This window comes from Periplaneta americana, chromosome 1 (assembly GCF_040183065.1).
Source record: "Periplaneta americana isolate PAMFEO1 chromosome 1, P.americana_PAMFEO1_priV1, whole genome shotgun sequence".
NCBI lineage: Eukaryota > Metazoa > Arthropoda > Insecta > Blattodea > Blattidae > Periplaneta > Periplaneta americana.
In genome coordinates this window covers 83,553,551-83,580,291 of record NC_091117.1, presented here as the reverse complement: position 1 = coordinate 83,580,291, position 26,741 = coordinate 83,553,551, and the positions used below count along the sequence as shown (strand labels likewise).

Here is a 26,741-nt window from a genome sequence, read left to right as displayed (position 1 = left end):
TACTAATATCCAATGTAATGTTGATTCGGGGTTTGTAGAATAGAAAATAAAAGAAATCCTAGATATCATGTTTGAAAATTACCAGATATTATCGAAGGAAAGTCTTTGGACATACCCAAAAAGGCTCGATTATTTTTTGTGGAGCAATAATTGAAAGAGCCATTTCAAACGGGAAATAACTCAAAATGCAAAGATTTCAGATAACTGCATTTTAAAGTTTCATATTGCAGTGAAAAATCAAATTAACATAAATGTAATTGGAACTTATATTATATATATATATATAGGAAACATCATTAATGAATCTGCAGTATTTAAATCATCCTTAGATTTTTCACACAAGCAGGAAACTGTAAAATGCAGTTATCTCAAAACTTTGCATTTTGAGTTGTTGCTCTTTTGAATTAACCCGTCGAATTGTTCTCCTTTGACTACGCACCAATAACAACACATTGTGATGTCGAAAAAAGTGTTCTAGTTACAAGAGTAACTTGAGAGACAACAGGTACAAATTTTCCATTGGGAAAATTCGAAACATAGTATTTATGCTGCAATTTATTCCTAATTTTAGATATCGAGAAAAGCACATACTTCTGAACAATAAATACATCTAAGTTTTCATAGATTCGAACTAGATTTTACGAAATTTTTGAGCATATTTTTCATATTTTAAGGGCATCATTGAATGCATATTGAAGAACTTTCTACTATTACAGTGATCACTAATAAACAAAGTAGGCTTCCTTAATATCAGGGACGTACTTAGTTTTTAGTTAATTTCCGGCAGTTTTGTCACAATTTAGCAATCCATATTCAACAATAGTTTATATTATATAGGTTGGTGGTATTTATTATATTGCAGCTTGTTTTCACGACCCTTTTAGGACGGGGAAGATAATTATTCGGAATTTATTGAGCTTGTCACTTCGGATCTCGGCGTGGCTTCACTCCGAACAACCCTGAAGTCCACTGCGCCACAGAATTGATTCCATTTCCTACAGCACGTCCCGTCTGCTGGAACCCATACTTCACGTGATGTCCGATGGTTTTGGCGATGCCCTTCAAAGTCAGAGTCGTGGGGTTCACTTTTATTTCCCACGTGTTTTCGTCGTATGGTGTGCAGGTCTGATTGATATTACTCAAAGCGAAATGGTTAATGCCATAACCATTAAGGCGATTTCGAATCTGCAAAACAAATAAGAGAATACAGCTTCAGAAAATAACACATGTGAAAAACGTGTTTCAAATAGAATATAAAAAATATATAATTATATTAAATGATGAAAAGTAATTGATTTCTTAACGTTTTGGAGTCGTAGGCGAGATCAAAGGGTATTTTGTTAAGTAACCAAGGGTCTGAAGTTCTCCTTCATGCTGTTATTTTTAATCGATTTGTAAAAGTTTCCTGGCCTCCGAAGTCACCGGATCTCATAACGTTATACTGGTTTAACGGATTATCTGTGAAACGTAAGCACGGTGGAACTCCATCGGAAGGTTAGCTTGGTCTTGACTGACATTTCGGTGAAGGAGACTCTTGTCTAGCAGCATATACAGAGCGGTGACCATGGCAAAGGACAGGGAGGCTCCCGACGTTACTCTTAAGGTCGTCCCCCTCTTCTCTGTGCCTACCAACGTTTCTGCTGCTATTTCTTGGGTCCCAGGCTGTAGTTCGATATATTCAATTGTTAAAGTCCATTTTCATAACTTGTCCTGCCCATTTCCACTTCAGAAAACTGGCTGCAGCATCTTTACCTGATTTCTTCATTTCTGACTCTGTCTTGCAATCTGACACCCAATAGTTTTTTTTTTTTTTTTTTTTGCTCCATCTTTCTCTGGTATATTCTGAGCGTTTCTCTTTCGTTTTATGTCAAAAACCAAGTTATTAAGGGATTGAGATAATGTTTGTGTTCATTACTTAATGTCCAAAATAACAAATTTGAGTCCAAAATTTTGGCATTGCTGCTGATATCTGCTAGAGAATAATCTTTTCTGTTATTATTGTGGAACGAGATTATTTTCCCTAGAAGTAATAGAATAAGTAATTTTGAAAGAATCCAGTCTCCAAGTAGGATCAATAGGTCAGCTCCTACTAAGCCAATCCTTACGGTGAACTATAACGTCGAGATGTATCTATTGTGTAAATGTATGTACTTGCTAATCCTTCCAGATGTCTCTGTGCCTCAAAATATCTGTAGGATATATAGTATTGAATTATACTGAAAGCAATATAAGGTGAGGTATCAAGAATCAAAGATGTTACCAACCTTCACTGTAAATCACTAAATGTAATAAATAAAGGGTACGGTGGAAAAAAATGAATGTCACGTTTCTGTTAAGGGTCAGCTAATGTCTAATTCTTGTATTACTGCAAAATATATTGCTTTTTGTATTGAAAATGAAGGAGAGCTATACATGAATAAATGTATGGATTTTATTGTTGCTAATGTATTGGCTGTCATGGAGAGAGTGATTTTAAAACCTTTAATTCATTGCCGAATACATAATTGACCAAACGGTACTTTATGAAAGAGGAGACACTCAAGTACAAGATGTAAATCTAGAGAAAAACATCATTACGATCCTTGTTGTTCATACTTTTCACACAAATACAACATAGAGAACTGGGAAACGATTGGGTTGCTTTTGGTGCAAGAACAATTATAAGATTTTCAGTTGATTTTTTCAACCGTTTGGGCCTACACAGTTCCCATCTCGAGGACATCGGGTTGCAAATCCTAAGAGACTTCTTAGCTATAATAAATAACCATTTTTATTCTTAAAAATTAAAATATAATAATTTCTTGAAAGAGATAGCTGTCCACTCAAAGTTACATAATCAAAACAAAAATAGTTATTGTATTATTATATTAAAATTAGTAGCATACATTAAATTAAAATATTATCTTGTTTGGATTGATCAGTACGCTATATCTTCTTGGTAACCCTTAGAAAGGACACCTATAACTTCATATTTCTCTCTTTAGGTTGCTAAGGACGTTAAAAGAAACACCACTTCAGATGCCAATTATGGATATTATTTTTCTTCGTAATGGCAATATAAAATACTTTAAATATTCCGAACAGTGAAGCAGAAGAAGATATGAAATATTGTATACGCACTATATGACGTCTGAATTAGTGAATTTAGTTCATACAGTATAATGCATTGCAAATTATCTGAAATTATGCCAATCCAACAGTTACAAAATGACTATCATGATATCTGTAACATGAGTGTATTCGAGTAGGTGTTGTCACTGATGAAGTAAACGTAATACTTAGAAAATCACTAGATTTAAGAAGATGATCAAGTAACGAAGGAAAAGTGTTGAAGCTACAATTTAGTACCTCACGATACATTGAACCGTATATACATTGAAATTTCTGTAATATTCGTGTGCTGTCATATGAAGAAAATGATGACAACTTCAAGTCGTTGAACAGACTTATGAATTCCGCGTTATTATAGTCCCGTCGCTCTTATTTCCGGCAGCCAATCACGTTGCAGGTTGGCTACATTTAAACGTGTGCGTCTTGTGATTCGTTGCTGATGATGTTATGCATTTCCTAAGGCTCGATAAATACTTAATATAATCGTCAGCCATTTTGCCTCCTTCGTTGACGTTCGCAGAAAGCACACGAGGACGTTATTTGCAGCTCAATTATTTGCTGAATTACAATGCGTTTGATTTATTATCATAGGAGCTACGACATGGTAATGTTTAAAAGTGTGGCAAATAGATTCTTCGTCTGGTAGCTCGGCAACGGAAGAACAAAAATGGCGAACGACGCTACTTACCTAGACTTTATAGAGCCTTAACTTCCTAAGGCAAAGCAAAGAGGAGGAACCACGCCGGGAATAACAGAGTCCCGACTATAAGTGGAAAAATGACAACGGAGCCTAAACTGACTCTGACTGCACTTTGCTTCCTATTTCCTCGTATCATATACTTAAAACTAGTAATTCATTACACAGCACTGACTCAAAATATGTCTATCTTTCATTTATCAGTGTTGCATAATAGAATACTTGCTTTTAATATAATGGTATAGATCGAAATTTTTTAATTAAGTCAAGAAGAAGCAATCACGAATGGTAAGACTTCCCCAGGTCAATCTGTGACATTTATGATAAAAGTGATGCTTTACCGTGCGATAGTGTGAATGAAGCCTTTGCAATGCTCACCTTATCAATATAAATTTGAGCCAGTTTTGGTGATCGAGACATGATGAAGGTTGCTTGACGATTAGCAAACGCCAGCTTCTGGCATGAAAATACCAAGCCGAACGTCTCGTAATCCGTCATGATTACCACGAAAGATGCCTTCTTGATGAGAGCTGTAAATCAAATAATAATAATAATAATAATAATAATAATAATAATAATAATAATAATAATAATAATAATAATTCAAACAACGCCTTCTCTATCGATAAACCATTTGTAACGTGCTGGGAAAAACAGAAGAAAATAAATTCTATAAGGAACTTTGTGAAATATGTAGTACAAGAATAAAAAATGTAGAAGCTATCAATCCTTGGCATGATTAAGTACATACAAATGCGTAATGACATAGGGAAAAACGTTAAATAAGAAATGATTTTAAAGTTCATCCTGGACAGTCACTCATATATTTATATTTATTATTTGGATTATTTATTGCAATTTTAATAAGAAATTGAATTGAATTGTATAAATGTTTCACTGTGTTTTTTATACGTTTATTTTATTTTTATTATTTTTTATTATTCTTGTGAACTTTGGCATGAAGTTAGATTAGTTGTAATTGTGATAATTAATGATAACTGTAGTGACAGTAACAATTATTGTTGTTTTACTATTCAATTATTAGTAGTATTCTTTTTGTTTTCTTTGAAGATTCAAACTGTGCATAGTTACAGCACGAACGGCCGTACAGGCTCGTGCGAAGGATGTTGTGTACATGAGTTTGTATAATTGTGTATCATATATGCACTACATTCATTCATTCATTCATATAACAAATATGCTCTCTCAGTGTCCTAGAAAGCTATATGTATGATTTATTTTTAGACTAGAATAACAGAACAACAAATGCCACTAGACGAAATAGGCCTACCGTTGTTGAAAAGGGTGAGACAAATTTTTAAATTAATTAATATGGTATAATAGTTTAACCTCATTGTCTTAAGACCTTTTGTTTTTGCTGAAATATTAATAAATATATATTTGCTGGAAGTGCTAGGAACCATGTGGGAGATAAAGCAAATAATTTCCACACACCGGTACGACTATTATCCATACGATATATTACAGCGAAACATTTGAAAACGATACATTTTGACAACTTGCAATCTGATGAAAATGATTACCGGTACTACGGATATGTGCCACGTTAAAATAAAAATTTTAGTAATATTACTAATAATCATCATCATTAATTCATCATAAATAGCTTTAAGGGCCCACTGCTTCCTCTCTAAGGTTCAACTGATTTCTCGCACGTTTCCTTGTTCTTCTGGTTTTCTATGTCCACTTGATCTACATTTATGCTGTATAGTCCACCGCTGTGGAGTAACGACTAGCATGACTGACCGTGAAACGAGCGGTCCCGGGATGAAATCCTGGTTGAGGTTTTTTTTTGGAGTTTTCAATCAACCCACTAAGAGCAAATGCAGGGTAACTTTCGGCGCTGGACTCTGGACTCACTTCGCTAGCATTATCACCTTCATCTCATTGAGACTCTAGATAATCATAGCGGTTGATGAAGCGTCGTAAAACAATTTACTAAAAAATATGTATTCTGTATCGTATCAGTGGTTTAAATAGACTCATCTCAATGGCTTTCCAACTTTTATGTTAATTTTTACCTGAGATTAAATTTTCGGTTTCGAGTAATAGAACCGAGAAAGCCATTTTTTGTTTTGTAAAATTTAATTCTTTACTTAAAATTGTCTTTAATAATATGAGTTTTAGTACACAAATTACTTTCTGAAGTTTGTAAATTTTATTTTGAACATCTCTCGCTGAAATGTGTAATAGATCACAACCCAAATATCCAAACTGTTTTAAATTAGCCTACGTTATTTCACAACATCAATTAGTGAAAATGTAGCTGTGTGCAAATCATCTTTCGTACTTGCTAATATCACTTGATCATCTGTAAATAATAAAATATTCGCGGAAGTATTACTAACGACTATTACAGTTTTACTACGGCATACTACTTTTGACTAATAAAACGGTACGAAAGGACGTGTTTCAACTAATCATGGCTGTTTATCACTACAATTTTATCACTTCCCCAGCATATGTATGTTTTATCACTTCCCTAGCATTTGTTTGTTTGTCAACATTTCAAACTGAAAATTGTAATAAAACATGTTTTGCCATCGTCATTTGTTTCCCGCATCGTCAACTGAAAATGACGGCTTCCTTCAAACGTTTTGGTGAAGCTAACATTAGTGAAATAGAATTTTAGTAAGTCAGTATCTATTCTATTGTATTAGAGTACTTTATTTCTTCTAATCTTTATATACTGTTTTCTGTTTTTATCACCTCCCTACTATTTGAAGAGTCCATTGCAAGAATGATGGATGTCACTTTCTTGTCGAAAATGAACCAAGACTGTCAATGCATAGCTGATGACATACAGAATGTACAGCTGTCAAAAAAAAAAGTGGCCGCACTCGTGAACAGCGAATATTTTCAAAGTCCACTTCGGGTCGCGGCGATGTTACACGATGCATGTGCTTGTACAAGCAGTTCCGGAACTATGAAAGTGTTCCATATCTACGCCTCGTGGACCAGTGGTAGAGTGCTTGTTTAATGATTCAAAGGTCGTGGGTTCGGGCCTTCTTCAAGTTTTCATTTTATTTTTTAATCTTTCTTTAGCGATGTAAATTATATTCAAATTATCATTTATATCCAGTTATCGTTCTTTATGGATATCACGTTATTTATATTTTGTTATCGTTCTTTAGAGATATGAACAAAATTCAGGTCATCATTTGCATTCTGTTATCGTATTATAACGATATGAATAATAATTATTATTGTATTTCCAATGGGGGTTAGCCGTATTTTTCATATGTATGTTAGAGCAATAGTTTTATACACAAAAAAGATAAGCATAAAGAGAAATGGAAAAGAAAATTAAATTAGCTTACGCGATGTAAACAAAACATAAACAATCCGTAAATTAGGCATTGCGATTGCAAAACAAATATCAGGTATCAATTTGTAACATACAAAAACATTAACAACACACATACGTAACACTTCTATAACACAAATATAGAGCTTTCCGTACCATACATCATAAATTAATACACAATAGTCACACAAACACAATCAAACCATAATTACGACATTGCGACGACATCAAGCATCACATAACTGACTCACATACATAACAAATCAAGCATCCGTTACAACACATACACTTCAACATAGTAACCATACTTTTAAAAGTTACAAATTTGGCTCCAAGAAGAATAAATAGGACACTGTTACTAATTACTATTCTTCTACAATTCCTTAAATACATCTGTAATAAATCTGTGAAATTCCGATATGAATAATATTCACGTTTTTTATATTGTTATCGTTCTTTAGCGATTTAAATAATATTCAAGTTATCATTTATATTCTGTTTTCCTTCATTAGCATTATAAAACAATATTCAAGTTATTTATATTGTTATTGTTCTTTCGCAATATATTAATTAAACAAACCGATATTTATCATTTATATTCTGTTATCGTTCTTTAGTGAGACTGTATAAATAATATTCAAGTTATTTATATTGTAATCGTTCTTTAGCGATATAAATAACATAAATTTAATATTAGGTTTGGAAAAATCCAGTTGCATAATACTGGTATTAGTTTTTCTTTTTGTATTATTACATACAATTGAACCACAATAAAATGAAAAGGAGTAACGAGGAATTGAACCTGAGACGTTGACATCTAAATTCCGACGTTCGTCCGCTGAGCTACGAGAGCAAAAGTGTGGAAACATTTTTGGAAAAATTGGCCCAATCACACTCTAAGATCTTCTGATGATTCGTAGAAGCTAGTCCAGGATGCGGGGGGCAAAGGCTAATTGAGATTTCCCGGTCTCTGACCGGGTCAAACATCCTGATAGAATTAATATTTAACCCTTGTCGTGACTTTCGGTGAAGTCCGGAGGGCCCAATTAGTCAAATCCACTCTCCTCATCTCCACGCTTGGGCCCCTTGGAATTTAATAAAATGCGAAAGAGATTGTGGTGTGCGGAAAGCAACGGGATGTTACCGCATTTAGGCCTATCCTTCCTAAGAAAACTGCAAACATGAACAAAGGAAGGTTTTAATAGAAGAAGAAGGATCTTCTGCGGACCTCTGGAAAAAGAACTAAGGAAGAGACTAGTGAAGTGCTTTGTGTGGAGTGTGGCATTGTATGGGGAAGGAACATGGACATTACGACGAAATGAAGAGAAACGAATTGAAGCATTTGAAATGTGGATGTGGAGAAGAACGGTGCGTGTAAAGTGGACAGGCAGAATAAGAAATAAAATTGTGTTTGAAAAAGTGAGTGAAGAAAGAATGATGCTGAAATTGATTAGAAAGAGAAAAAGGAATTGGTTGGGTCTCTGGTTGAAAAGAATAATGGACGACATTAGGATATGTGGATCATATGCGGAGACTAAGAGGAAGGCAGAAAATAGGAAAGATTGGAGATTGCTGGGTTTGCAGTTAAAGACCTGCCCATGGACAGAACATTTATGTGTGTATGTTCAGAATGCCTGGAATATCGTGTCTAAGAACAGTCGCTATTTGCAAAGACTAGTCAATTCCATGCCCACTCGACTGCAAGATGATCGAGATAAGAGGAAGATAGACTAAATATTGAATTGTGGCTTTTTGTTTTGTTTTTTGAACGCTTAATTGTTTGAATATTTTAAGGCCGACGCCAGTAAATTTGTTATGTTTATGCCACGAAAGATATTTTATTGAGAATAAAATCTTTTTTCTTTCCATTTGCAGCCACAATATCATAATGATAATGATAAAGTCATGGCATAATATATTAATGAACCTGATGTTAATTACTAAAATAATCATAAAAGAAAAAGGAGCCATTATGTCTAGTTTGTCTCTCTCAAAAACAGAACAAAAAAGGACATAAAAAGCACGAGGTTGTAGTCGAACGCAGGACCTCATGAATAAGACGCCTGAATGCTACCATTATGCTATCGAATAACACACAGTATATTTCAATTATAACTGTAGATATCAGGCAACGTGGTCCAACAACATGTAACATCGCCTGTCTCCGAATTGTAGCGAAGATACCCGAAGGGAACTTTGATACAGGAGAGCGGCCACTTTTTCTTTTGACAGCTGTACATAGAGAGTTACCGTATATGACATTAACACTGATAGTCATTGTCCAGTAATGATCGGAAAATCACAGTTAAGCTTTGAGCGCTAAGCATTTCGAACTATCAATTGCTTTTCCTGCAAAATGTATTCCAAATGACAGCCATCATTCTTGCAGTGGACTCTTCATTTGTTTCTTTGTTTGCCAATATTTCAAATTGTAAATTCTTTACGGTAATATAAAATATGCTTTGCGATCGTCATATTTTGTTTACCGGCCGCATAGATAATCAACTGAAAATGGCGGCTCCGTTCAAAAGCTTTTTTTAGTAGGTTATTTTACGACGCTTTATCAACATCTTAAGTTATTTAGCGTCTAAATGAGATGTAGGTGATAATGCCGGTGAAATGAATCCGGGAGCCAGCACCGAAAGTTACCCAGCATTTGCTCATATTGGGTTCAGGGAAAACCTCGAAAAAAACCTCAACCAGGTAACTTGCCCCGACCGGGAATCGAACCCGGGTAACCTGGTTTCGCGGCCAGAAGCGCTAACCTTTACTCCACAGGTGTGGACAAAAAAAAAGTTTTGGTGAAGCTAACATTAGTGAAATAGAATTTTAGTAAGTTAATTAATATTTAATTGTATCTTTATATACTTTCTTCTAATCATGTAATAGTCAATTAAAACACACTCGAGTTTTGATTATATCTAGATAAATCAAGACCTCTAGTGAGATTACTATTAGTATTGATAAAACTTATTTTTAAAATTATCTGTCATTTCCTGAATACACCTTTATACGTACAAGTGAAATAATACGAGTAATAAATACACTCATGTATAATGCTTTGTTAGTTTTTCTACACTTTCCTGTGGTTTATCTGAAGTCTATTTTAATGTTTGTATTTAAATACACGAATGGCACTATTCCTAATATAAGTATACACAGATAGGCCTATCTCTTTACATACAACATACGTCGTGTGTCTAAAAAGTTCGGTGAATGGTGTCATATCTGAACGGCAACTTGGCGCATGTGCTTGCGCATGCGCATGGTTCTTCAGAGACTTGGGGAGAATCGATACACAGCATGCAATGCATGTGACTGGCAGTGTAAACAGACTGTGCCAGTTGAACGTAGTCAGTGTGAGACTGTGAGAGGAAGTGTCACAGCGCAATGGAGCAACGTGTAAACATCAAGTTCTCCTACAAATTGGGGAAGACTGCAACGGAGACACATGGAATGTTGGAGCAGGTGTACGGGAGGGAAGCCGTGAGCAGAAAATGTGTTTACGAATGGTTTAAACGCTTCCGTGAATGCTATCAGAAAACAAACAAAACAAAGATACAAACAAATTTTCTTTATTGCCCTTCAAAATAGTCGTCACCCGCTACAACACACTTTTGACAACGTTCGTACAGCTTCTGGAAACTATCAGCAAAGGCCTCCTGTGGAATCGATCGCAAAACGCCTGTCACACGATCTTTGATGGCATTCACGTCCGCAAAACGTTCACCTTTCATGGCCGCCTTCAAGCGGGGAAACAGGAAGAAGTCCGCAGGAGCCAGATCAGGGAAGTACGGAGGATGTTCAAGAACAGTTACCATGTTCTGAGCCAGGAATTGGCGCACACGGATCGCACAGTGTGCAGGGGCATTGTCATGGAGCAGCATCCATTTTCCAGTCCTGTGCAACTCTGGCCGAACCCGCCGGATACGCTGTGGCAATCGGTTCAAAACGGACTGGTAAAAATGCAGCATTAATGGTTTGACCTGCAGGAACAAATTCTTTGTGGATGATGCCGTTGTTGTCGAAGAAGGCGATCAACAGTGTTTTCACCTTGGATTTTTGCAGACGGCTTTTCTTGGTCGCGGGGAAGTCGGTGAACACCATGATATCTATTGCCGTTTTGATTCCGGATCGAACTGGTATCACCAGGTCTCATCTCCCGTGACGATGGTTTTCAGAAGCAATGAATCCTGGTCACACATGGAAATGAAATCACCAGAAGTTTCCATCCGTTTTGCTTTCTGCTCGTCTGTGAGCTTGGGCGGCACAAATCGGGAGCAGATCTTCCGCTTACCCAAATCATCGCGGACGACGGTATGCACCGTGTCCTTGCTAATGTCCCATTCCTCCCCAATCAATCTTAGAGTCAGTCGCCGATCTTGTGCCAGCATTTGTCGCACTTTCTCGATCATTTCTGGGGTTTTGCTTGTCGATGGCCGACCTGAACGTGGCTCATCCTCAATTATTTCCTTCCCTTCACGGAAGCGTTTAAACCATTCTTAAACACATTTTCTGCTCACGGCTTCCCTCCCGTACACCTGCACCAACATTCCATGTGTCTCCATTGCAGTCTTCCCCAATTTGTAGGAGAACTTGATGTTCACACGTTGCTCCAATGCGCTGTGACACTTCCTCTCACACTGACTACGTTCAACTGGTCGCAGTCTGTTTACACTGCCAGTCACATGCATTGCATGCTGTGTATCGATTCTCCCCAAGTCTCTGAAGAACCCTGCGCATGCACAAGCACATGCGCCCAGTTGCCGTTCAGATATGACACTATTCACCGAACTTTTTAGACATACCACGTATATCTTCAGTCTTTCCATCTGGTCAAACTCTTTGTCGTAGCCGATGATGGTGATAAAATTTCGTGTATATAATTTACACGCTTTTAAAATAATCTGTGTCGTAATAAAATATTAAATGTACTGGCCTATTTTCCCTAACTCCACTTTGTTCTTTTCATAGTAAGTTTTGGTATACCGTAATTTTATTTATTTTTTGGGCTATTTAGTTATTGCAATTTTCGTATCGTCTTTTTTAAAAATCAGTAAACTTAATGCTTCTTTCCAGTCATCCGGTATAGAAACACATTTCCAGTAAATGTTAGAAAATAAAATTAATTTGTATTAACGTTGTATCAGATTCGCTTTTTTATAATGAATTAACAACTCTTAAATACCCATTCCCGTAAGTTCGATTTCTTACTGTCCATAATATTCCTTGACTTTCTTGCTCTACCTCAGTTGTATTCAATCTTTTTTTGCTAGCGTATCCCCAAAATATATTTGTTCCCCCAAACTACACTGCAATTATATAAGAATTAACAAAAGACTACGATTAATGTTGTACTAAAAATAAATTATTATTATTATTATTATTATTATTATTATTATTATTATTATTATTATTATTATTATTATTATTTACATTTTTACAATTATTGGCTAAAGCAAGGAGATGTACTTTCACCTTTACTTTTTAACTTCGCTCTAGACTATGCCATTAGGAAAGTTCAGGATAACAGAGAGGGTTTGGAATTGAACGGGTTACATCAGCTGCTTGTCAATGCGGATGACATGAATATGTTAGGAGAAAATCCACAATTGATTAGGGAAAACACGGAAATTCTACTTGAAGCAAGTAAAGCGATAGGTTTGGAAGTAAATCCCGAAAGGACAAAGTATATGATTATGTCTCGTGACCAGAATATCGTACGAAATGGAAACATAAAAATTGAAGATTTATCCTTCGAAGAGGTGGGAAAATTCAAACATCTTGGAGCAACAGTAACAAATGTAAATGACACTCGGGAGGAAATTAAACGCAGAATAAATATGGAAAATGCGTGTTATTATTCGGTTGAGAAGCTTTTGTCATCTAGTCTGCTATCAAAAAACCTGAAAGTTAGAATTTATAAAACAGTTATATTACCGGTTGCTCTATATTGTTGTGAACTTGGTCTCTCACGTTAAGACAGGAACAGAGATTAAGGGTGTTTGAGAGTAAGGTTCTTAGGAAAATATTTGGGGCTAAGAGGGATGAAGGTACAGGAGAATGGAGAAAATTACACAACGGAGAACTGCACACATTTTCTTTACCTGACATATTTAGGAACATTAAGTCCAGACGTTTGAGATAGGCAGGGTATGTAGCACGTATGAGTGAATCCAGAAATGCATATAGAGTGTTAGTTGGGAGACCGAAGGGAAAAATACTTTTGGGGAGGCCGAGACGTAGATGGGAGGATAATAATGTATTTGATGGAGGTGGGATATGATGATAGAAACTGGATTAATCTTGCACAGGATAGGGACAGATTACGGGCGTATGTGACGGCGGCAATGAACCTCCGGGATCCTTAAAATCCATTTGTAAGTTATTATTATTATTATTATTATTATTATTATTATTATTATTTTTGCATGAATAACAACTGTATAATAATAATAATAATAATAATAATAATAATAATAATAATAATAATAATAATAATGATTTACGTAAAATTTTATTCAAGCAAGGAAAAACAAAAGTTGATAGGGTCTTGCAAAAGAAACTATAATATAATGCAATAATTATCAACAAGTATAATAAAATAAATGTCAGCATTTTAACATACGTAATCAGTGGGATTCGTAGGCCTACTCCTTGAGACAACCCTCGGGGTACGCGTACCATAGATTTAATACCACTGCTCTACCAAAAGATGATGCTTGTCGATTGCTGGGAACTTGCTCAGCGTGTTATATTTAAGTAGGTGAACATTGGCTTTGTACTAAATCGACGGAGCAGTGTATTATATGTAATAATGATTTTTCATATTTTCAATAATTATATATGATTTAGTGAGTGTGTTGCTGGCTGTAATTCCTTTCCATTGTCTACTTAGTAGAGTTATTTGAATTTATTCCTAATGTATAGTATAATGAGGTAGGGTTTAATTCCTTTCTCTTCAATTAAAGAGAAAGAATACGAAAGCTTGCAGTTTCAATTGTTCCAGAAAGCAAATGTTTTAATAGCCTTAAGTATGAAATAGAAGACGAATGCATTTGTTTAGAAAAGTATGTAGTATGCAAAAAAATTCCATATCTAAAATAGATTGATCGTACATATATTATTATGTTTTGTGTACAGTGCTATCAGGTACTTGGGAAAGCTATTAAAATTCAGAACGTAATATAAATCCCACAAGGGTAGCTGCTCTTCAGTAAGGGTTGCCGAAAGAAATTGTAACCATAATTTTATCCTATTATTAATTAATAATATAGACTTAATAATTAATAATATAGAAATTATGATTGACGAAAATATTTATAATAAATATAACGAAATAATAAATTCATTAATAAAACTATATAATCAACCAACTAACCTAATCACAATTATATTAGCCTCTTATTTATTTTTAACACTAATTGTAGTGGTAAAAATTACAAATATTTTAAAAGATCCACTGCGACAAATAAATTAATGAACAAACCCATACGAATTAGACACCCTTTATCCAAAATTGCCAACAATGCTTTAATTGATTTACCAACACCATCCAATATTATATTAGTATACTAAACAAATAAAAATAAACTTATGTTTTATCAGTATTGATTATTATTTTTAAATGGAAGTTGCCCTTGGGAAAGTACGTTTATTCAACAATAATTAGTAATCAGATAGAATTCCAATCAGTTCTCTATAGACGTAAGATATGGAATAAATATTTTGATAATAATGTGGCAAACTGGATTTACAAAAAACAATATTTTAACATATCAGTTTTTCTTTTTGGAAACCTGTTTTTAGTATACTGAATATTTACAAGGAAAGTATCACACCCTACATGCCGAAACGTGCTTCGAAACTTTGGTGACATAACCGGTAAGCTACGAGAAGACCACGAGCAAAAATTAGCTGCCTGTTTTCACTGCAAGGCCCCGAAATAAATATAAGCAATAGGGAAGTGGATACTAATCGCTACAGGTTGGAATGGACAGCCCTTCCTGTGTGCAAGCCGTGGAGCGGTGGCAACCAACAGCGAACAGAAGCACGTGAGTCAAGGTCAGTAATACAAGAGGACGACTACAGGGTTAATGTAAACAGTACGAAGTTGAGGGTTGTTTAAGAAAGGAGAACTGTTGCAATGAGTTTCACGGAGCATGACGTAAATTCGATTAATGTGCTTGAGTTCGCCACGAGTTATTTCCGTAAGAATATTGCTTTGTCTTCGGGAAACATAAACGCGAAAGAAAAAGAAATGGCCCGGTTCATGATTGAACTCATTGAAAATAGTTGTACAGTAGTGGACCGGTATGAGGAGACAACTCTCGATGTAGGTGAAGAAAGTAATTGTGGTTCAAGTGATAGTGATACTGATCTTAAGACCCTTGCTCTTGCCACAGGTAATGTTGCAGGCCTGAGTTCGATATTCGAGTCAGACAATGAATCCCGAGAAGTAAGTGATACGAACAGTCAGTCCCCCTGCAAATCGTTCTGTTCAAGCTATGTCGCAAGCCCTGTAAAAAATGTAAATGTAGTTGTCAGCATGGACTACAAGAGGAAAGCTGTGAAATTCTGACTGAATGAATGTGGTAAAAAGCGTCATTCAATATCAAACGTTCACAGGAACTTCCTTCGCATTACATCATAGCGACAACTATATTTATGGAAGAAACAGATGAAAAATATACCGACACATCCCATAAAACATAAAAAAATTATGTATAAGAAACTATTTTTGCTTGGTTTGAACATGCTAGAAGACTATCGAATTGCTCCAGATTCCTCTTGGTGCTATGGGAAAAATACCATCGCTTGATAAGTTCTTCTTCCGGCAGTGGAAAGCCCTTTACTGCCGCTTATCAGGAAAAATAGCGACGCGCGAAGATATTCACGATGAAGTTTTTCATAGGGATACTATACTTAAATTGCAATCCATTTTCAATTTTCATCTCCACGATTCCGGGATATGATGAGGTATTCTTGGTTTGCAAGCAGATACACCACAGAACGACCTCCTGAATTTGTAGTACCCGTGAAATATTGTCCTGAAACGATGAAAAAACAATGTGAAGAGCAGTGTCACAATGAACTGTTTTTTCGTTGTGCATGGTGCCGAGAAGAATTGTTTTCAACATTCAACCAATACGAGTCACTTCTGTCTCTTGTTTATGCTCCATTGACACCATGGGACGTGAGAGAGTTTACTCCATTTCACACGCGCACTCCACTCCTCTCACCGGTGAGCCAGGGATGTCCAACTGCGTTGCGTTATAGAAGGATTCCAGCTTCGATTTCGGGGCCTTGCAGTGAAAACAGGCAGCTAATATTTCACACGTGGTCGTCTCCTAGCACATCGGTTATGTCACTAAAGTTTCGAGGCAAGTTTCGACATGTAGGGCGTGATACTTCCCTTGTTAGTTTGTTCAATAAGTTGTCATTCGATCCATGTAGCAGTAACAAGGTTAAAGTAAAAAATGAGGGAAATGAAATGGTTTTCTAGTGATCTATTTATCAACCTGTTTTATCTAGAATCAGGAGGAAACTACTCACTTGCTGGTAGTTTGATTTTCATCCTCGCTGGCTCACTCTTGTCCGGTACGGTGAGTTCTGCCTCGTAACTGTACTTATGGTTGATGTTAGTGAGTCCAACGAACAGGTGCTTGCTGACTTCTATGACCCTGAATTTTTCTGGATTGTCTGTCGCCTCGATATTCAACGTGAGACAGTCAGTTCCTGTCGAGGTTCTATATAAGACGTACCACATACCCATAAACTGCAATTAGATATAACAGACTTTACCGAGAATGCTAAGTTACGCAGGAAAATAACGTCCAGTTTAAGGGTTACACCTTGGTGAAAATTTCTTTTTCTTTTTTTTTTTTTTTGGTTAAAAATCTATTTTTAATTTTTAGCATTACAAATTATTCATGGTCTGAGGATGCTCTAAAGCAATTTTCATGCATTTATGCCCCTGCAATTGCATGTTTCAGGAGTCATTTTAAAAAAGAAATATGCATAGGTTTACTTATTAATTGAAGATATTCCAAACTCATTTTTCTCTGCTTTTGTTTTTTTGCACATTTTGCTTTGATAAGAATGGTGTTTATCCTACACAATTTGTACTACATGAATGATTTTTTGTGAAACTTCTTTAATATGTGTGTAAAAGAACAAAATATCAGACATTTTTTTATATCTCATTCTTTTAAATGTTTTATTTTTTTTGCAGGAGTTGCTAAATTTTTGGCTGTTTTTGGAGTTGACTATATAATTTTTTCCTTTTTTTGCTAAAGAAATGAAAACATTGGATAATAAATTTTGTTTTGGAGTGTTTGAAAGTTATAAAAGTGAAATTTCAGCCACAGATTTTCAATTTATAGGACGATTTTTTAGATAATTTAAATTAACAAAAATATTAATAATTCACATGTTTTTAAACAAAATTAGATGAAATTTAATATACTATATATAAGGCTACAATAACTGTACAAAATTTCAGTCTTATACGTGTATTTGTTTAGAAAATTGAAATTTCACATCAGTGTAACTTACTCTTCAATAAACATCTGTGAACAAATGTCATTCACAATGAGAAATAAAAATATCTGGCTAGCCATTAAGATTGTGCAAGAAATAAAACGATCATAAACTATTTAATTTATATAGAGTAAAGATTGGTAATTTTGTGATACGAGTAATATTGTGATAGTTCTTTTTGAGAATTTATTACAACTTACTTAGCAAGAAAAGGAACGGTTTTGTGCAGAAACTTGTCCACGAACATTTTCTTAATACGTTGACGCAAAAAACCGATCTTCCTCTCGCTCATTAAAATTGTAATAAATTCTCAAAAATAATTTTCGCAATATTATTCATATCGCAGTATTAGCAACCTTTACCTTAAATATGATTTGAGACTGTCACAGTGTTGAGCCTCGTCCTGGGGAGTAGTTCTTTGTAAATGTCCAACGCACAGGTTGCTTCTTTTCCGTGTCATCCCTGATCGCGAAACCGATGGATCTCTACATCTAGAACAGGGATGTCGAACAGTGCTCTCGAGCTGTGAACTGCAGAGCCTTCACTCCTCCTTTACTGTGCAACGGTTGAACACAGGTAGCAAGCAGTCCGGCCAAATGATCGTAAACAAAAGCGAGACTGCGGCGGCTGGTACTTTGATAACTTTTATACATCTTACCAATTGATTAGGAACTCAGTTTAGATTTGTACTTGATGAACTCTGATAAACAAAGAATGTAGCCTACATGAGGGTGAATAATAATAATAATAATAATAATAATAATAATAATAATAATAATAATAATAATAATAATAATAATAGTTTAATCTACTGGGTCATTCCATGAATGTTGTTCGTTAATGACGGAAACAGGTAAATAATAATAATAATAATAATAATAATAATAATAATAATAATAATAATAATAATAATATTTTTGTTAATATGTTTAAAATATCAACTTTGTGTGTATGTGTTGTAGCGGTGCAACTTCAAGTTCAGAAACGTAAACTGTTTTGATGTGTAAAATTAATTACTTTTAGCGTGACTTGAAATTTGTTTATAGTTTTTGTTACAGATTCAAAAATATCTCCTCCTCGAGTTCGATCCTTTAGTGAAATGACATCTACAAGATCTCAATGAACATTGAAATCTGAATCGACACTCATGAATATACTGTAGCTAGCTGCGCTGTATCTTTCCGGTCGGTACTTTCATCAAGAGCTATAGTGAGTAATAAGTGAAAGTTTTTCATTCTTGCTATCAGTTGTTCCTCCATGTTATCTCCCATTATGATACGCACTCTGCAACAATATTACGAGATAAACATATAGTTTTAAAATCATGTAGGCTGTTCCGGATATATCCCTTTTGCAACAGCTATAGACAGCCTTTCACAAATTCTCCGTCAGTAAATAGCTTTGCAGCCGTTGCAATAATTCCACAAATTTTATGCTAGCACGAACCAAACTTATTCTACTAACACCCGATGATGATGGAAGGTTTTCTGAATTCAATCGCGATTTTAATTCTTGTACAGTTTTTTCACGAGTGAAACCGGATAACTTTTCTGGTCCATAAGCTTCAGCATGACGTTAAAATTAAAATGTCTTTTAATATTATGATGTCTAATGTATCCAAGTTCTTTTCTGCATATTAAGCAATGTGCCTTCCCGTCCTTTAAGATAAATAAATTTTAATCTGTCCACTCACTATTTAATCGTCGTTCCATATCCATATCAGCCGTCAGAGTTGATAAACACACTGCGAGCTGACCGACTGTCGTTTTACCTCAGCTACCCATAGGAAACAATATTAATCGTTTTACAGTTTGAGAGCGCTGTTCGACATCCCTGATCTAGAACACTGTGCAAATGCCCACTGAGCGGTTAGCACGTTCGGGGCGGTCAGAGTGCGGCTCCTTGCTGTGAGAGTTCCGACTTTATCACGAAATGAAATATACGATGAGCTGCACCACGTCACGCAAGTCAGTTTGATTTAAAATTTCTTAGTGAGTTGACGTGTTACTCAGGTCTATATTAAAATTGTTATAATTGTGCGTAAGTTATATTGTCCAGTGTTAGTCATACCATGACATAAGTATTGTCTAGAATAAAAGTATTAAGTACGATATGTATGTAAAAATGAACTCTTGTAGAACAGTTGTAAGACGATTCTCAAAAAAGTGTTCTGGCAATCTTGTTTCAGGTATGGAAACTATTCGTCAACTTTTTAAAAACTTAACACAAACAGGATCTCTTAACGCCACATAGCGTAAAGGTTAGTAATACTGTGATATGTTTTTTTTTTTTACTCTACAAGTATGTATTGGTATGTGTTGGGCTCAATACATAATTAGATCTACTGATTAGGCAACCCCTCTGGTCATACCTATCTGTCTTGATTATGGAAGCTGTACATAGTTCCGCAACCTTGGAAATGTTAATTTCCAGAACACTGTGAAACATCAAAAGTATCTTCCTGGAGACATAATGTTTCTTTGCATTCTTTCCATATATACAGATGATTCATGAAGATTGTGCCATATTCTAGGATCTGATTTCTGACATCATTGTGGTGAAAAAAGTTAATCTAAACATAAGTTATGTAATATTTTAAAAATTGAGTTACATAAACGTCACATTTATGAAGGTTTAAGCACTTAAATTATTTCCGAGAATGGCACTGAGTGTATTATAAATTCATTAAAAACATTCACATTATTACTTACCTGAAAAATCAGTATTAAATCCGGTTTTCAAAGACTCCACCTTCTGCTGTAATACATGAAGTCGCTCGAATTTAAACTACGCGCGTCGCATTCTCCAACTTCCATAGATACGTTGTACGGTGTTGCGTTATCTTTAACCCTGGCCCTGATGTCACGAGCGAGTCGCTGCTATCAGCTGTACTGTAATAGCACAGCTCCAGACGTCCAGAGAGAGAGAGAGAGAGAGAGAGCGAGAGAAGTTCACAAGGATGCGTGTTACAAAAGGAAGAACCGTGATTTTATCCAAAACTATAGAAAATTTGACATATGTATATAAGAACTTTTTCTTCACAATAATGTCAAGAATCAGATCCTAGAGTATGGCAGAATCTTCGTGAAACACCCTGTATAATTTTTATATAAGCATATTGTATAAAGAACTTACCAGGTTCATATTGAAGTTTGTTTGTGCTTCAACAATTGGACAGTTACCAATGTGATAAGAGTAGCCGGAGATTTTTGATGTCAGGGTGGCAGACACTGTGCTGAAAGTTCCCATAGCAGCGAATAGAACAAGTAGCTTGACTGTAGACATTTTCCACTTGACCTAAAATAATAAACGTTACAATTTACAGTATAGAGCTGTTGAAGAATATTGCATCGGAGTCATTATCGGAATCAAATAATGCTTGTACAACAGATACGAAAATAAAATTTGGAGCTGCCTTATTATGTAAGTTTCGCTTACAACACACTGCGCATGTCCAGTAAACAAAAGACCCTGTAGGGTCTGTATATATGCTGCTTGGACAGTCGTGCGAAATTGCAGGTGGATTCCCATCAAGACTAGCTCAAAATTTTAATTCCGTATCTGTACTGTAAGTCCCTTTCTCTCCAGTAATTCGTACTTGGTACGTGGTTTCTTGATTCAACGAACTCGTGTTCCATCTCAGGTGTTGGTCGTCCTCGGTTCTAGGCGGTCACCATGCTGTTAGTTGGATCCAGCGGTTTTCAAGTTTGATCTTCACTTTGGAATCCACTGTACGGGCGTTTCTAGTCCTGATGTCGCTTTCTAAATGTTCTCCTCCGTAGTTTCCAGTAGACAAAGCAGTTGTCTGATAATACTTTTCGTTTACGAATATAGCTGAACGACACAGTACAGTCTGTGTTAAAATCACGTTCAGACCTGTGACATTACTTGTATCAGTTAATTGAAAAATTGAGGTGTGCTCTACAGTAACAAGGTATATGTAAGAAGTGGGTGTTTGGCAGTAAGTAAAAGTAACATTGTTTTCATTAACAAAGAAATGCCTTTGTAAATCTGCGTTTTTGAATTAGTATTATTGATTGTTTATATGTATAAGTTTCATGTATTATTCGTCAAAATCTCGTTATTGAATTTGTTATTTTGATATATTAATTGTGGCAACAGACTACATCGAGGTATACATAAATTACCTTGTTATTAGAGAGCACCCCTCAATTGTGTAATTTCTATAATCATAGGCTACATTCTGTAGCTCCGAAACGTTACATAGCCAGAAGAGACAGTTTCGAAATTTATTTAGAATAACCACAACATTGCTCTATTTCTGTATCCTTACACATGACTACATAGAGGAAGAATAAAACAATAAAAGATAGGGGAAAAAAAAGGAAATGGCAATTGAATGACGTATCAGTTCAAGAGGAAGCAACAAGAAACATTACGTCCCTAAAAAAAAAAAAAAAACTATGTAACTTGACGACTTCAACAAATTCTTGTTAGATGTACTCTTACTTATCTATACAGACCTTAACGACATTATTAGTAAAACTGAAATAAATACCGTGTCCACGCTAAGTGTATACAGAAGTAATGGCTTACAGTTTCACAATCGTATATTATAATTTCTTAAGATAAAGATAAATCAATATAAAACCTCTTCAAGATTTCGTTTCATATCTTTTCCACGGCAATTGTTGTGTGAAATGTTTTGTTTCATGCTTATTGTTACATGGCCATTTTTGTGTGAAATGTTTCGTTTCAAGCTCATTGTTACATGAATGAAAATTTGCATTTATCAGTCTAGTTCCTTGTCAATAGTGATGTGGACGGTACAGCAAAAGGTTCAATGCGTGCTCTGGTTTGCAGAATTTAATTCTGTTACGCGTGTTTAGCGGCGCATACAGAGGGAATGGAATGTGGATCCCCCTAAACGCAAATCCATTTACGAGTGGGATAGAACTCTACGAGATAATGGAAGCTTGATTTCAAAGACAGGGAAACATTCTAAAAAGCATGTGGCCGAAATGACTGTGGATCAGGTGCGTGAATCATTTGCTAGAAGCCCACGTAAATCAATTAGGCAGGCTAGTAGGGAACTGCAGATTCCTCGTTCAACAGTTCACAAGATTCTACGCAAACGTCTCCGTATGCGTGCTTACAAACTTCAAGCTCCTTCATCAACTCAAACCAGATGATTGTCGCAAGAGAGCTAGTTTCCATGATGAGTTGATTCGGCGTATCGATGAAAATCGCAAGTATGTCGATTTGTTGTTATTCAGTGATGAAGCAACCTTTCACGTTTGCGGGAAGGTTAATCGTCATAATTGCTGCATAAGGCGTTCTCAGAATCCCTACAGAGTGATTTAACATGAAAGGGACTCGCCAAAAGTCAATGTCTGGTTGGGAATGCACAAAAATGGACTAATTGGCCCATTCTTTTTTATGGAGCTTACAGTGACGGTAGTCACGTACTTCGATATGCTGGAGAACTTTGCTATGCCGCAATTTCCGCCAGGTTTAAGTTTTCAGCAGGATGGTGATCCACCACACTTCCATCGAAATGTTAAAACTTTTTTGGATGTAACCTTCCCAAGAAACTGGCTTGGTAGGGTTGGACCATCTTCCTGGTCGCATAGATCCCCGGATTTAACTACCTTAGATTTTATTGCGTGCGGATTTATTACAAATGTTGTGTACATCAGAAAAGTTCGTAATTTATTGATTTGAGACAGCGTATTATTCAAGCAGTTGAGCTTATAACACCTGATATGTTGGTGAACACCTGGCGAGAGGTTGAGTATCGTTTTGGCACCTATCGAGCTCATGTTGAAGCGTGTTAGTGGAAATAAATACTTTTTCAGTTACTCTATACAATGCAGAAGAAATTTATTTAATACATCTTATCCAAGTTACGCTATAAGCTGTTATTTCTGTATACTTTTAGTGTGAACACATTGTACATTAATTTCAAAGGTAGGTCATTAAGTTTAAGAAGATTGATGAAGTATACCGTTGTGGAGTAGAGGTTAGCGTGTCTGATCGGAAAACGAGCGGTCCCGAGTTCAAATTCTGATTGAGACTATTAACCTGGTTGAGTTTTTTTTCAGGGTTCTCCTTCGACCTAATAAGAACAAATGCTGGGTAACTTTCAGCGCTGGGCTCTGGACATATTTCGCTTGCATAATCACCTTCATCTCCCTCACACTCTAGATAACCATAGCAGTTGATAAAACGTCGTAAAATAACCAATTAAAACAGATTGGTGGAAGGTCTTGGATTTAAATAGAAAAATAGAATTTACTTGTCGAAAACGTCATACGGGGTAAGGCAACGGCTTAATTCCGAAGTTTTCCGTAACTGTAAGCAAATGTCAGGTTATCCATGGCGAAACCTCGACCTGATCTTGCAAAGTACTCTCTCGCTATCACCAATTGTACATACGTTAAATTGTTTAATAGTTAAATAACGACTAAAGAACAACATAGGCTATGCTTTCAGAGAGAAAATTCCTTCACCTGTTTTCGGAGTACAGGAATAAAAAACGACCATTATCATTCTGTAGAAGATGAAAATATGTCTGGTGTGGATGAATTGGAAGATGGATAATTTTTTTAATTGTAATTATGAGTTGAAAAAGTGTGTATTTGGAATATGTCAAATGCGCTTGTAGATGAAACACATATTGAAAGTGATTACTAGTGTCCTGCGTTTGGTTACTTAGTCACCAAGGAAGCGGCAACAGTGTAGTTGCATATGGGGTATAGTTCAGAGACATTGGACCCTACACACACGGTTCATGCTTGACGTCAGTGAGTAAGGCATTCAACATGCCGAAACAAAAGAAGCAGCAACTAGTCAGTATAAATAATTTTGCCTTTACTGTGGTTTGTTGAATTATTGTAAACATTCATTCATTCACTTATTTATTTATTTATCTATTTATTTATTCACTTATTTATTTATTTACTTTCATTTATTTATTTTTATTTATTTATTTATTTAATAAATATGTATATACATAAGACGCGGGAGGAAATTAAACACAGAATAAATATGGGAAATGCCTGTTATTATTCGGTTGAGAAGCTTTTGTCATTTAGTCTGCTGTCAAAAAGTCTGAATGTTAGAATAATAGTTATATTACCGGTTGTGCTTTATGGTTGTGAAACTTGGACTCTCACTTTGAGAGAGGAACATAGGTTAAGGGTGTTTGAGAATAAGGCGCTTAGAAATATTTGGGGCTAAGAGGGATGAAGTTACAGATGAAGGGAGGAAGTTACACAACACAGAACTGCACGCATTTTATTCTTCACCTGACATAATTAGGAACATTAAATCCAGACGTTTGAGATGGGCAGGGCATGTAGCACGTATGGGTGAATCCAGAAATGCATATAGAGTGTTAGTTGGGAGGCCGGAGGGAAAAAGACCTTTGGGGAGGCCGAGACGTAGGTGGGAAGATAATATTAAAATGGATTTGAGGGAGGTGGGATATGATGATAGAGACTGGATTGATCTTGCTCAGGAATGGGACGTATGGCGGGCTTATGTGAGGGTGGCAATGAACCTCCGGGTTCCTTAAAAGCTAGTAAGTAAGTAAGTACGTAAGTATGTACATAGGCTGTGTCCAGTTAAAATGTTGACTTGTAAAACAAGTAGACCTATTCATAATAATTAATTTCTACGATCTTGCGTTGGAGACGGTTTTACATGGAAACAAAGATCCCTACAAACATTTCTAAATGAACGGAAGTTGAAACATCAGGGCCCAAATATAATTTATATATTTTAATGTGAAGTCATTTTAAATTCTGAATATTCAAATTTCAATCCTCTCAATAACTTGTCACATTATTTACTTCTAAACTATCCACCGGTGTGGCTCAGTCGGTTAAGGCGCTTGCCTGCCGGTTGAAGTTGCGCTTGGGAGCAAGTTCGATCCCTGCTTGGGCTGATTACCTCGTTGGGTTTTTTTCCGAGGTTTTCCCCAACTGTAAGGTATGCCAGGTAATCTATGGCGAATCCTCGGCCTCATCTCGCAAATACCATCTCATTATCACAATTTCATCGACGCTAAATAACCTCGTAGGTGATACAGCGTCGTTAAATAACGAACTAAAAAAACTTCTAAACTCATTTTCACTTTGATATAATATATCTGTTTCTTTCTCTTAAGAAGTGCAATTTAAATAGACTATTCAAAACTCTGTAAATAGGAAAAACATAATATGCATTGGATGACAAATATACAATGAAACAGAAAATCTGTAGAATCTAGATGCGTTTTACTTATTATGAAAATAATCTTATGTTGCTTTATAGGTTACACTTGCAACTTAGGTATGAAATCATAGAGAATCATTTTATTCTTTGTTCTGACAAAAGGACAGAATGCTGTTTAGTAAAGCGAAAATGGTTTTTATTTTATCGAATTCCATCTTTATACTTTATCTCGTACTAAAATTTAACCTATAAATTTACAAACATATTAGTTAGCTCACCAGACTGTTGAAACTTGGCGATAAGAGAACACGTCTTGATTATAACCCCCTCTCCACTGTTGTGGTCACGGCGTTCTTTCAAATGTGATTATAAACTTAATGTAAGTCCGTTCCAAGATAAGACTGAATGTAGAACTTCCGTACTGTATGTGAGAAGAAGTAAGAATAGTTCCTACAGGATTTTACAAAAAAAAAAGAAATCCTCTAAGTCAGTGATAGATAAAGTACGCCTGCGGGCCAAATGCGGCCCTCGGACAGGTTCAAATGCGGTCCGGAACAGAATTTCAAATTCGATAATTTTTAGTGAGAAAAAGAAATCGCCTTAGTTTGTTGTTCTTTCGATTTCTTAGCTCAATAACCAGTGGCCGTAAATTAATTAATACCCAAACTATCCTTGAAACGGAACGGTGAAAACAGAGTGAGACATACAGTCAACAGGCTTGGAGCTCACATAGACATTTCTTCTAAGTCCAAAACTCACTTGTGAGGGTGCATGATCGAATACCTTTTAATTATTTCTTCTGTCATTTCCCCTTACAACATTTAATTGTTACTGTCATTGAAGTTTTCCACACAAGTGGAAATGTGGGGTGTATGGGTTATA

At 35.7% G+C, this 26,741-nt stretch overlaps 1 protein-coding gene across 1 annotated transcript; it reads right to left on the bottom strand.

Moving 5' to 3' along the window:
- Positions 1-651: 651 nt before the first annotated feature.
- On the bottom strand, positions 652-26,267 carry LOC138697542 (apolipoprotein D-like). Its single transcript, XM_069822872.1, has 5 exons — positions 26,138-26,267; positions 20,814-20,975; positions 16,692-16,914; positions 4,187-4,338; positions 652-1,185 (listed from the first exon to the last, which is right to left on the bottom strand). The coding sequence occupies exons 2-5, from the start codon at positions 20,961-20,963 to the stop codon at positions 922-924; spliced, it is 789 nt and encodes a 262-aa protein (XP_069678973.1). The 5' UTR covers positions 20,964-20,975; positions 26,138-26,267; the 3' UTR covers positions 652-921.
- Between the last annotated feature and the right edge of the window lie 474 nt (positions 26,268-26,741).

Excerpts from the sequence above, each read along its gene's own strand:
- LOC138697542 (XM_069822872.1), bottom strand. The coding sequence starts at position 20,963 with ATGTCTACAGTCAAGCTACTTGTTCTATTCGCTGCTATGGGAACTTTC. Across the intron at positions 16,915-20,813 it reads CAAACTTCAATATGAACCTG|TTTATGGGTATGTGGTACGT; the intron begins GTAAGTTCTTTA and ends ATCTAATTGCAG. Across the intron at positions 1,186-4,186 it reads CTCAAATTTATATTGATAAG|ATTCGAAATCGCCTTAATGG; the intron begins GTGAGCATTGCA and ends TTTGTTTTGCAG.